The sequence below is a fragment of the Notechis scutatus genome, chromosome Z (genome assembly GCF_049901735.1).
Source record: "Notechis scutatus isolate UNSWTSFEM ecotype Mainland chromosome Z, rNotScu1.2, whole genome shotgun sequence".
NCBI lineage: Eukaryota > Metazoa > Chordata > Lepidosauria > Squamata > Elapidae > Notechis > Notechis scutatus.
The window spans coordinates 47,820,227-47,834,091 of NC_142025.1; the positions used below are offsets into that span (position 1 = coordinate 47,820,227).

Genomic DNA, 13,865 nt, shown 5'->3' on the forward strand with positions numbered 1-13,865 from the left:
CAAAATGCACACCAACTATATAAACTATAGAGCAGCAATACATTTTATTTGCAACTATAGATTTTGGCAAAATTAATATAAATCTGTATCAGTTTAGTACATTACTTCTAATATTAACTGTATTATCTGTCAACATCTGTTTTTGTATCTTCCTTCAAGACACTGAAACAATACAACTTGCTTTGTTATATTTCCATCTACATCACTCAACAGAAAGTATATGTTCTGTGATAAACTGATTCAATTGGGTTAACAAAGATAGGACGAATCTAACTCCAGGTTTCTGACCTAATTTGCAATGTAATAAATATTGGATCAGATCTTCCATTATTATAAATGCATAACACATTTATATCTTTTGTATCTTTTATCCAAATAATCTGTTGGTATTGTTTGAAATGAAGTTTCATGAAAGCATCCAAAGGGAATGGGATGTATGAAACTGTAAATATGACATTCTTTTTCCAACTTTAAGAAATTGCTTCTGCATGAACAATTTAAGCTTGTAAGAATAATTTTCAGACAACCTGAAACCATTCCCTACTTTACTTCACAAGAGTGTGAGAAAGCTGAAATGATTTATCAAAAAAAAAAATTCAGAAAAAGTCAATAAAAATAATTTTTGCCAGAGAACTACGATTAACTACTGTTAATCGTCAGGAGATAAGTTTAATATTACATACATGTAAATAGATGTACTATTTACAAATCTGAGTAATGAGTTATTACTCTAGATTTATTCTAGATGGCTCAGTGGTTAAAGACACTGAACTTGTCAATTGGAAAGCTGGCAGCTCAGGTTTGAGACTTGAGTACCACAAAATGGGATGAGTTCCTGTTCCTGCCTCAGTTCCTGTCCATTTAGTAGTTTGATAGCATACAAATGCGAGTAGATTAATAGATACCACTTCACTAGGAAGGTAACAGTATTCCGCGTACCTTTGGCATATGGCCATGTTGACCATAGGTCCACAGAAAATGTCTTCGGATAACACTGGCTCCCTCAGCCAAGAAATGAAGATGAGCACCAGGCCCTAGAATCGAACACCACTAGAGAGGGAATCTTTTACCTTTTACTCTAGATTTAGATTTCACATATTCTAATTAATTGCAGCTGCCCCATTTTAATTGCAACCTCCCAAATTTAAAACTACAATCTTGTCAATTAGAAAAAGCTACTACAGTGATAAGGGAAGTTTTCCAGTGATTATGTAAATCTTTATTTCTTTTTAACATGCAAGTGCTTTTCAGAATTAAAGATGTAACCCTACCTTTCTAAATGTTAAGAAGATACCTTGAAATAAAATTCGCAGTGTGACTTTGAGCAAAAGCCTACAGGATACAATATCAAGAGTTGCAGAATCTCCAAAGCTTATTTATTAGAACACTGAATGAGCTTGCACTACATTTTGCAAGATCTAAAACACTTTTTTGTAATAAATTACAAACTACTGTCCAGTTCATAAAAAATAAAGTCCTGTCATAAATATTTAATGAAAAAATAAATTACATTGTATTTAATTAAAAACTAGTTTAGAAATGTGTTGCTTGAATTCTTTGCATGAACTGCAGTATGAGTAGCTCAGGCTATAATTTGTTTTACAATTATCAAATAGCTATCCCTTTGTGTCCATATCCCCTGTAGCATTATACACAAGTTGCGGGTCTATAATATAGGTGAATAAATTTAATTTTAAAAGTTGAGAGATTTAAGCATATGATAGAACAAACTCTAAAACAGCATTTGTCTACTGATAATAACAGTAAATGATGTTGGATCTTAGCTTTCTTTATTATTATTTTATCAAGTTCCTACTGATACATGTTTGATGAAAGACACATTCAAGAATGGAAAGGAGGCCGGGTCACAACCAAAGGACACACACAAATAGCCTGAAATCAAATAGTTGGGAGTTAGGGAACAAAAAACTCAGCACATGGTAAAGTCAGTTAATGATACTAATCAACAAACAATGTTTTCAGATATTTTAAAATAAAGGCAAAAGAAAAAGTATACCTTCTGCTGAATGATGTAAAGTGTGCATAGCAAAGAAAAGGCACAGTTAATCACTTCCTATTTTTGTTTAGTTTTTGCAATAAGAAAGTATGTGTTCCCTCAGGAAATTATTAACATCACGATAAAAAAGGCAGGAATATAGGTTGCAACTGACAGAAATATCATCAGGGAATACCATTCTACTGTGGGCAAGTTTGAATCTGCAGAATCAAATGAATTGAATGATAGAGAACTCAAGAAAGTACTCTGACTGGACCCATATAAAAACAAGGCTTTAAAAAAAAATCCCATAAAACTGAAGTGCTAAGAGTACTAGAGAAGTACTAGAGAAGAACAACTAAGGAGAGATATGCTACACTCTTCAAATATCTAATAGATGTTACAGAACTCAAGGTCTTTACTCTTTCAAAATGTATACTGTAAAATTATGATTTTAAAGTACAGATGGGCAGATTTTAGTTCAATGTTAGAAAATTTGTTCTAATACTAAAAATAGTTGACCTCACCTCTTTCCTAAGAGGTCTGTAGGGGGCGTGCATAAGCGCACCAACGTGCCTACCATTCCTGTCCTATTGTTTCTTTTATTTTTCTTATATGTATCCATGTATTCATAACTATGTTTTTACTTATACCTATTATTTTGTAAACAATTGACAAATGAAATAAAATAAAATAAATAAAATAAATAGTTCAATTGTCAAAGGGTGGCATACTCAGCAAACAAGAATCACTTGAATTTCTGGAAATATGTTTATTGCTATTTGGATAATGTAAAAGAATCTTGAAAGCTCAACAAAGCAATACTCCATCACAACTTTCACTTTACCTAATTGCTCTCCGTTTCTTTCTGATCTTCCCCCAACTCCCAGGTTGAGGTGTTTCTTTCAGTTTCCTAGAGTCTGTTCAGCATCCTGTAACCCTATCTCCTTTTCAGGCTACTTTTCTTTCCCTCCATGGAATGCACAGACAACTATGAGACCTACTCCCACCCCAGTATATGAAAAAGGGCCAGTGACTCAAAATCAAGGGAACAAGTCTGAAAAGGGAAACCCCGACAAAGCTGGAATGTGCCCTCAGCCCCTCTATTTAATTCTAAGTCTAAATAGCAGCTTATGCATAACAAAAATAACCACAGAAGAATCTGAGAAAATTATTCTCATAGCAAAGAATAAATGAGAAAGACAGGAAAAGTCACACAAATATAATGAAGCAACTGAGTTCTTTTAGAAAGACTAGTTAAATTACAAAATCCTTAGAGTAAAAATCCAGTATAAATCAAATTGAATCACTTTCATTGCAAAGAAAATAAAGCCCTCATGCCACTGACTTCCTTGTGGCAAAAGAAAAAATATTTTAAAACTCCCAAATAAAATGATGAAAATTTACATTTGTAATCAAACAAAAGAATATAAAGCAAATCAGCATTCAGCTAGGCCGGGTGTCGGCAACCTGTGGCCGGAGAGCCGCATTGACCTCTCTCCTGCGGCTCCCTGCTGACTCAGTCACATGATCTGCTCTCCGCCCTGAGAAGGCATGAGCCTTTCTGCAGAGCTGCGTGGCTGAAGCGCCCCTAGCATTTTCTCTGCACTGTCCATGACCGGGTGCTTTTTGCACCCTTCGCAGGCAGCTCAGTGCTTTTGGCAGAAGAATCAGCTGTTTTGGGGCAGGGTGAAAAAAATGCCCTACCATTCAGCACACCATTTTCTAGGGATCTCTAAGAACTATATATACTATATATACATTCTGTGTCCTTAACCATTTCATAAACATCCTTAACTCTAATTGAAAAACTGGTGGAGATTTATGCAAAACTAGTATATTTCTGAATCCGTGGAAAAAATTTGATTGTGGATTTAATTTTTCTTTCACCATCTTACACATTTTAGTTGTGTTAGAAATATCTGATTGCACAATCTGAGTGCAAGGCAGGGTTAAACGTATCCCCAAGAAGTCTTGAATTATTTCCTTGAAAAAAACCCAGTAAAAGCCAAAATTACAAAACTGTTTTAATTTGTCTGAATGAGAAATTATTTTTGAACTAAATCATTTTACCTTAATTTTGGCAATTCTGTATTTTGGCCCAGATTACCTTTAAGAATTCAGCTCTTAGGCATATCATTCAAATGCATGTGATTCTTGAGCTGAAAAATATATAGGTCCCTGTACTCTTAACTTCCACAATCTCTAAAGAGTACAATCATGCCCAGCAAAATAAAGAATGATAAGAGCATAACAAATGTCAACTAAAAAAATCTCTTATAAATTATTTATAATGTTTTTCAGATCATCAAATTTTGCTAGTCCTCCATAACTGAAATTAAAGGAGGAGAAAAATATGCATGTAATCAAGAGTGCAATTCCCACAGTTACGTAAACAGATTAACTTTTCTTTCTGGGAAAATGGAGTATGAAACTCAAGTCTGTATCAACTTTATCCATTTCAAATTCATATTCACTCTCATATATTTACTTCCTAATACAATCCCAATTACTATTTTGTTATATGATTGGCCCTTGTAATTCAGAATGTTTTTAGAAATATGAATAGGCAGTAAAACTTAAAAGTGGGTTTCTTGTACATTGAATATTACAATTTAGTATGCAACTCAGGAGTAAAGATTCAGTTATTGATAGAAATTCTAAAATGCAATTCCCTGCTATTTTTTAAATATTATAAGCAACATTATATAAACAGAGATGCTATGTAAACTACTGAAATTATCAATACAATCCACACACATACACACAATGCACCATTTGCATATTTTTGCCACTGTTGTATTACAAAAGAAACCTGAATATAGTACAGCCTTATTTAAAGTGTACCTGTTGTTAGAAGCTTTAGAACTTTCACAGAATGTCCTTGCTGTACTTATACAACCTAATATTAGCAATACTGAGTACAATCTAATATCCCTAATGTAAAAAAGAAGGCAACTATGTGATTAAGATAAGTAACAGATCCTATGTTTCACATGATTTATGGGGAAATAATAGCCAGCTATTAATAAGAGTTCCCTCATCTACAAGTCTTTTTTTTTTCCATGCTTCTTAGGGAACAGACTAAAAATAAGCTACTTTATTGTTTAACTGATACCAAGTTTTATTGTTTAACTGATACTAAATATTTGAAGTGCTTGTTACTCCTGAAACAAGATTGCATTGCATGGCTGCCTGTCTAGTATGTTGTCAATACATATTCTGGTCTAAAATAGTTTAAAAATGATCTAAATGCAAGCAGATGCCCCACAGTTGATTACATGACTGAAAATATGAAAAGGTTTAATATCTCACTATGCAAATTATAGCAAAGATGTACGGTTCAAAGTCTATAGCAATGCATTTTATACTTTAGGTATGTTGTTCAACATTTTCAGTAGTAACAGGGGTACTTTAAAAGACAATCAACCCTAAACTATAGCAGGTAAAGGATTATTAGCAAACTTTGTTAGTTTAAAACTAACAAAGCTATTAGGCCAAGAAAGTTAGTTTACCAACAAATATAAATAGGCATATATGCATCCACATAGAATCTAAGTAAACCTGAGCATATAATGAAAATAAAAACCTGTATTTATATAATGATTCTTTATTCACCAGTGTTTGTTTAGCAATACACATTTAGAATAATATTCTTGGTATGCTTTTTCTACTTACCCAAGATACATTTTTACCCTTTGGTGTTTTTAGCATGGCAACATGCAGAGCTGAGATGACCAGCAACAACTCCACCAGCATGGAAAGTCAGGTTTCAAATGTTTCTCTTATCCAAATGTATAAAGTCTTTTAGCCAAGGTGATGCAGGAACAGGTAACATCAAACAAAAGAACAATTTAGAAAATTGTTTTTCTTCTTAATATTTCATCCCATCAAGAACATTGAAAACTAAACACACAAACTGGATTTTTTTGTGTGTGTTTCTAAATATCTCAGAAGTTGATATAACATCAGTTTAAGTTTATTATTTCTTATGCTCAAAAATACTGTACTAGATTAATAAAATCTCTGAAATTTAACTTACCCAAGATTTATAAAATAAATGCTAAAGTCAAATAGTATTCAGAGCTTAATGAAATTGGCTTGCAGTAGAATTTATTGCTTAACTTAAATATTTCAGAATTCCAGGGCACTACTGACATATAAAAAGAATTAAGATCTCAGTTTCCATAAATAATGTAATACAAGCAGATACATTGTATATACCTGTTGCTACCTCCTGCACATTTTCCTTTACAAGGACTGCTGCCGTCTCACAGTGCACCTGTTGTTGATGTATCTCCACAATGAAAAGGCTGGTAACCTAACAACCAATAGGACTTGTTTTCAAGAGAAGCCCCAGAAGACAAAGCAAAAACTGAAAAATCCGACTCTCTGTTTCCTTCTTTTTGCATCCGTTCTCTCCTTTCACTTCTGTCTATCTAGATTACAAAAGCAGATCCTGGCTAAATTTTGCAACTATCAGTAGTGATTAGTGTGAGCTGATTGAAATCGGATTATACAACAAGACCTCTGCATTCTCACTAAGCAAACAGGCCAGACTATTTTCACCTAACATTTGGAAGAATCCATTTTCAGACATTGGCAAACCAGACATAATTTCTTTAAAAGAAAACTTAATGTATTAGGTCCATTTTTTTCCTAATTAGAAATTAAAGCAAAGTTTCTGATGAACTAAAAGCAAAATTATATTTCAGAACTTAAGTGTTGATATTTAATCACTTGTAGTCGAAGTATTAAATCCTTAAAACAAGAATAGATGACAAAATTATCTGCTATTTCCAAATCAACATAACTAAATGCATTAATGTGCATTTTTGGAACCCCACAGTTTTGTTGTTAGCTCTTTAGAATGTATCATTTTAGAGCTAGCTGAAAAATAAAGCAGGTCAGATACAGCATAGCACAAATGTGAAATTATTATTGAATTCAATGTAATGTTAATAAATGATTGAAAACATGCACTTATATAATTTTAGGACTTGTGCAAGAGGACTGATTGCATTTTAAATCATATTTATGCACATTTTTGAAAATTCAAAAAAATCCAGACATTTTTAAGCAGAACCATTAACCTATATTGTATTTAATATGGATATCAATTTAAATGAAACTCTGTTTTATATTAGTGCTCATAGCATTATAAAAATAACAAAGCAATAAAATGAAATATTCCAAAACTGCAATTTAAAAATGTATAGTTTCAGGTTATTTAACAAACTAATAGATTTGACCTTTTAGTATTAAATAATAATGAAATAATACTAGTCAAGGGTGAATTGTTGGATTCGGTGTTCACTGAGCTTAACTACTTTCCTCCAGATATTTCATCAGATTAGATACCACAGTCAAAGCACTAATGATATTACTCAGACCTGGTAATGAAATATTTGCCTTTTTTGTTTTTAACATAGGCTAACTACTATGTTGAAGTTATCAATCCATGAAAAACAATATAAAGTACCAATACAATACAGACAGAAACTGTTGGAGAGAAGGCAGTGCTCAGTAGCAAATCACATAGTCTACAAAATTGTTAAAAGTTCAGAGGTAGTTAGAAAACTGATAGGGAGCAAAATGAAACAGGCAAGACAGTAAAAGTAGTGTTCCATGACCAAGTTATATCATAAATTAATTGGAGTCAGAATGTAAAATAATCACAAGTGCCACACAAGAAGAGGAACTGAAACCTGTCTAAACTTCGATAAAAAAATATATATTTGTGACTCAAAAAGGAAGACACTCAACAAATTTATTAAGGGTTTTGTTTTTCTGGTGAAACATTAGTCTTTTAGCAGGCAACATTTCTTTATTAATGCAATGCCAGTATTTTATTCAGTTAGTGTTGATTTTTTTTTAAAAAAAAAGCATACATAGGACAATATACTCTAGATCCTAGGAAGCTGATTATCAATAAAAGCCATTAGAAGTCAGCTTTTCTTTTTCTTTTCTTTTCTCCTTGCTGAGCAGGCAGTAGTCACATCAGTATTTTCCTTTGCTTTCTCCAGATTAGGTACCTTTTTATTGGCCATCCTTTCTTCTTCTGTTCTTTCTCCTTGCCTGTCCTTTCCAGACAAGCCCTGCCAACTTTGGGGAACTCTGCCTCCTCTTTTGCTCCATGTTAAATGTTGCTTCTGAAATTGTGCCAGGCACTTTGGACAAAAGCAGCAATGAGGGAGGGCAACGTCTGGCTGCCTTGTTGCAAGGACCTGCTGGCTGGGACAACTTGTGCATTTTTTAGGCTGTCATTTGAGTAATTTGAACTGGCTGATCATTTCGTTTATATTGATTCACAATCAATTAATTAATCAAAAAGACATGTATGATCAAATTTACAGTAATGCTGAACGAGTAGCACTTTTACAACTAATCCTAGAATTATGGTCATTGGAGCATTCCCGTAATTACATGGTCATGAACTGGGCTGTCAAGGCTTGACTCATAATTATGATACTGCAGCAAGCAAAGTCGTGTGACTGTTATTTCCAACATCTCTTGCCAGCTTCCCACAAACCAAAGACAATGGCAGGAAGTTGGAAATCATAGTCACATGAAGTTTTGCTTAATGTCCAATGCAGTCCTCACTGAAGGATGACATCCAAGACTGCTAGAACTGTTGCTAAGTAGTGTGGTCACATGACTTTGCTGTTGTAAATCAAAGACTACCTGTATTTTGAAAAAATAGCCCAACCAAGCTAGATGTGACACTATGTATTGTTATACAACTATTACACTATAATCCTACAGTGGCAATGCCATATTTAATGAGCACTTCCAGACTGCAAACATGTTCTTACACAAGAGTGATGGTGAACCTATGACATGTGTCATAAGTAACATGCCACAACACTTTGGTTGACATACTAACATTCACCGATCCCAGCTATTATTCTTGATAGCATGCTCTATTCCAATGCAATTTTCAAAGCCTGAATAGGTCATGCAAAAATGAGATGTTCTCTCACCCAGCCTCCAGAACCTTCCAGAGAAGGATATGATCCTCTGGAGGTCCTGAAAATTGCACAAGAATGAGGCATGCTTTCATATGATTTTGAGAGGCCACCAAAGAGTATTCTTCAAAGCTGCTTCAAGAATGAAGTCTTATGTGACCCAAGTCAGCCTCAAGTGGGCCACCAGGACTTGACAGCAAAAATACAAATAGCAACCAAAAGGGATCCTCAACAGATCCTTAGAAGTGTAGACTGTGGAGACAATTCCACCATTCCCTCAAGGCTTACTAGCATGAGGCAGCCTTTTTTGAGTGGCAGCAGTGGCTCTAGGGCTAAAGTTGAGGCATGGACCTCTACCTCAAGGCCAGTCTTGAGGATACAAAAGAGGGTTGATGTTCAGAGTGGCCTAGATGCAGGCGAGGAGGGGAGGGGGAGAAGATAGAGAATTGTTTCTTTTTTTTAATAAAAAATTTATTTGGGTTTTCACAAAACATAATACAAGTAAAATTTCTTTTCTTGAGAATAGAATGGTCCCGGGTTATCACTTCTCCATACAGACACAAATTCAATTTCATATTCATCTTTGTGTTCTATTCCATATCTTATTACTATTTTAACATTTTCTCAATAATTTTCCCTTCCCTTAGTTTTCTCAATCTTACTTTTAATTATCTCATTCCTTCCTAAATTCAATTTATATGTGTGTGTGTGTGTGTGTGTGTGTGTGTGTGTGTGTGTATGGCATTCGGCTTTGTTCGGTATTTTCCCACGTCATTGTAGTTGTTCTTTAAAGTTGTAGCAACGTTTCAGCAGAATCTCATCTGCCATCATCAGGCTTCTGTATAGGGACTACAATGACGTGGGAAAATACCCGAACAAAGCCGAATGCCATACATGTAAGTACCCGCGAAAACTTAAGAATATATATATATATATAAATAATTTTTCCCTGTAGTTACTAATTGGAGTATGACACCTTTGTATCTTTTAATTTTTATCCATTCAACTCTTATTTAAACTTCAATTTATGCCTTTATATGTATAACATTCAATATAACACATAATTTCCAGTCAAATTCTGCTTGGTACATTCTTAAAGAGAATATATACACACACACACACACACACACACACATATATATATACACATATATATATAACAATAATAAATAAAATACTTATTCTATTCCAATTCAGCTCTATCATTAATGTTAGTTATAATCTTTGACATCCTTAACATTTCTTTTCAATAGGGTATCATACTTCTAGGAACACTTATAATATTTCCATAATTTTTTCATGTTTCTTTCATATTCTTCTTCACCTAAATTTTTATCACACATTTATAATAATTAAAATATTCACCTCCTTTCCTAATTTCATTCTCTCATTCTCTTTATTTCATTTATTTATTAAACATTACATTACATTACAATGAGTATATTTATCTATCATTTTAATCACACTTGTTTCATATTTTCAAAGTTCATTTCTATTTCTAATATAACAATACTATCTTATGTACCCTTGCAGAATCCCCCTTTCAATTAAGTTTTCACCCATTATCTCTGTGTCTTCTAAATAGGCTTATACCCTTAATCCTTGTACGTTTTCCCTGTCGTATGTCCTGTTTCTGTACTTTATAATTTCTTTTCCTTTCCCTCTTCCCCCTCTTCTTCTCCCTTCCCTTTTTGACCCTTTCTCTCTCTAATTCTGATTCTCTCTTCTGTAATCCTCTCTTCTGTTTCTTCCTAATGTTGTAAATACTTTTCAAACTATTCTTTTGGGGGGTTATTTTTTTCAGATCTTAAATTTTTCACTCTCTTTCCCCCCTTTCCTTTCTTTTCCCCACATAGACATACTTGGTCATTGAAGATGGCTTCTTCTTTGTCCCGCCCTTCTTGTTCTACAGGCATTTCTTGTTGTTTCTCATAGTTCAGGATCTCCATTTCTAAAAATTGAAATACGAAGCCAAAAGAACCTCTTCCTTCTTGTGCATCTTCTTTCTGTTTTCTAAGTTCCATTCTCAATTCTTCCAAGAGTGATACTATTTTTAAAAACTTTTAAACAACCACCCGATTAATTTTATCCTTTAGATCCAATAGCCAAAAATCCAAAAATCACCAAGTAATCCAAATAATTCAAAGCTGTTTCTTCTTGCTTCTTTTTCCCACTTTCTCTTCCTGGAGTTCTCTTATCTTGTTACAAAGTTTCAGTTAAAATGTATCTTTTAGGAATCTTGTTAAAGTTTCACTGTTAATTCCTTTCACTTCCAGGTGGTCTCCACCATTTTTCCAGATTTTGTTTTTTTCCTTCTTTTAAAAGTTTTTGAGAATCCAGAAATCTTTATTATCCCTTTGACATTTTATTTTCAGCTTAAATACCTGTTAATGTCAAAGTGGATTTTTGCTGGTTTCTTGCTTAAATCTCTTAGTTGTCAATATAGGGAAGAAAAGGGGGGAAAAAACCAAATCCTTTCCCTTCCCTCTCTCATTTGCCGCTTCAAAGTCTTCTGTGGGAACAATGTTGTTCTTTATAATTCAAATTCCAGGGTACCTTATATTGTTGCTTTTTCAGTTCGACCCGGTCAGCCAAAACTTTCTCTTCTTATCTTCCTCCTGCACATTCTTTTCCGGTAGAGTTCTTCTTTGAGGTGGCCATTTCTGACCATCGCTGCAACCGCCTTCGGGAAAGGGAGTAGTGGCCAGCTGGAGAGGAGAGATGCGACTCTCCTTGACCCTGCTGGCAGTCTCCCCCCTCTTCACCACCTCTACGGGGTGGCTTAGCCCCCAAAACCAGCCAGCTTGGGACGCTCCAGCGGCGAGCACAGATCAAAACTGTGCACGATCACAGATTTCAGTTTGTCATCGAAGAAGCTCAAACCGGAACTCCCGAGAATTGTTTCTTTTTTATTCTTGGGGTGGGGGAGGTTTATACCAGCAGAGTCAAGTTAGGCATGTCTTAATTTGTAACACCATGGACTAGGTTCACCATCAATGCTGTAGAACAATTCTTCTCAAAGTATGGTCTAGGGACTCCTAGGAGTCACTGAAATGCTGTCAGAGAAGTCAAATAATTAAATAATTTAAATTTTTTCAATTCTAATTTCTAATACAGTAAGTATTGATAGATATCTACATAGAATAAATTTCTTTGGGGTCTTCAATTATTTTTAAGAATGTAAAGGGCTACAGAAATCAAAATGTTTGAGAATCACTCCTACTTTCCTTAGATTCAGGTATTTCTATCTCTATTTCTACTCACCTCTGTTTCTACCTTATTAAGAATTGACTTAAACTCACTCTTCCTTATTCTCTCCCCTACTGCATTCAAAAACAGTGTGTTCAGTAATATCCTGATTCAGATGTAAAAGAAAAACAGAGCTTAACTTAATCTTTTATTACATGTCAGAATTATCTACCTAGTGTCAGCGTTCCAACTAAACTCTCCATCCCATCTTGAATTGGATTTGGGCCTGCCACCTAGATGTGATTCTTCCTTCTTTAAAACAGTCTTATTCAACTATGTTAAAGCAAAGACTATGGTGTTTTTTTCTGAGTCTTTTTCCACCTGTTTGATTTACATAATTATTATCAAATTTCTGAAATACTGTCTTAGGCCCTTATCTTGTAATGCAGTTAGTTTTCCTGAAACTAAACTTATTATCTGAATCCATTTTGGACTGGTTGACAATTTAGATTTGGAACCCAAATTGCTGTGTTTAGCATAGGCAATATTCACTGATTTTTATTAACTTCACAACTGCAACCAACACATCCCCCCAAAAGATAATTATGATTCATATTTGAAATTTTGATATCCACCCCTCCCCGCCATGGTCATGTGATTGAATTTTGGCACTTGGCAACCAACTTGCATTTATCTCTATTTGCATCATCCCATATGCGACTGCAGTTTATGATGCTTTTTGCTAGAAACCATTTTTACTTCAAGTCATTCTTGCATTCTTACTTCCTTTTTATGTTCAGCCAGGAGGATTGTAGGGAGGAAAAGACAGTGAGAAGGAAGATATACCATTGAGTTTTTTCCTGAGCCTGCTAATGCCTTGTACAGCAATGGTCAAATATAGTTACATAGAATCTTGGAAAATTCAGATCACTTAATACAGGGGTGTCAAACTGGATTTCTTTGGGGACAGATCAGCATTATACTTCTGTGGGTCAGCCGAGGGTGATATAGGACAGACATCTCCTGCAGCACCCTGCAGGCCAAAATGGGGCATGGGAGGGTCGTGTGCGGCTCCCATGGCCCATTCTTAGCCTGGACGGTCTCCTGCAGCACTTTGCCAGCCAAAATGGGATGTGGGGGCATACACAGCCACCTTCCTCATGGCCTGTTCTCAGCCTGGACAGCTTCTTGCAGCACCTTGCTGACCAAAACAGAGTGTGTGGGATCATGAATGACCCATTTTGGCTGTCAGAGGCACTGTAGGTCAGTCCTTTGCTATTTCCAGGTCGGCCTCGTGGCCAGATTTACGCATCCTGTGGGCCGGATCCGGCCAGCAGGTGTTCAATTTGACACCCTTGACTTAATATAAATGACGTATAGTTTTCATTCCTATTTTCAGAATGAATCAACTAATTTTGCTGTTTGGGCAACACAGTATATATCATAGCATTCACCAAAATATATTGATAAACTATACCTACTATGAAGTTCGTTTTTAAAATTTCCCAAATGTTCTCAGTTTACCATCTTATGTGGATATTAGTATAATTGGTTATACCATACCTTAAAAAGACAAAGAAGTAAAATTAGCATTTGAATGTAACTGCAAGTTCAATCACAGTTACAAGTGTGTCAGCTACAAGTTTGCCGCAGATATTGGACCAATCTATTTTTCTTCCTTCCTCCCTCCCTCCCTCCCTCCCTCCCTCTCT

At 34.8% G+C, this 13,865-nt stretch overlaps 1 protein-coding gene across 4 annotated transcripts in view; it reads right to left on the reverse strand.

The window, feature by feature from the left end:
• The window catches only part of CACNB2 (calcium voltage-gated channel auxiliary subunit beta 2), a 182,211-nt gene that overhangs the window by 121,876 nt on the left and 46,470 nt on the right, over nt 1–13,865 (reverse strand). The window contains exons 1-2 of one of the 4 annotated variants that reach the window (XM_087945459.1): nt 6,221–6,441; nt 5,675–5,800 (exon numbers count right to left, since the gene is read on the reverse strand). The exons of 2 other annotated variants lie outside the window; for them this stretch is intronic. In XM_087945459.1, the coding sequence (XP_087801585.1) occupies nt 5,675–5,755 (81 nt within the window). In that variant the 5' untranslated portion in view covers nt 5,756–5,800; nt 6,221–6,441. Of the gene's footprint in view, nt 1–5,674; nt 5,801–6,220; nt 6,442–13,865 lie in introns of those variants that run through there. One more of the 4 variants, XM_087945461.1, reaches the window with a different exon arrangement.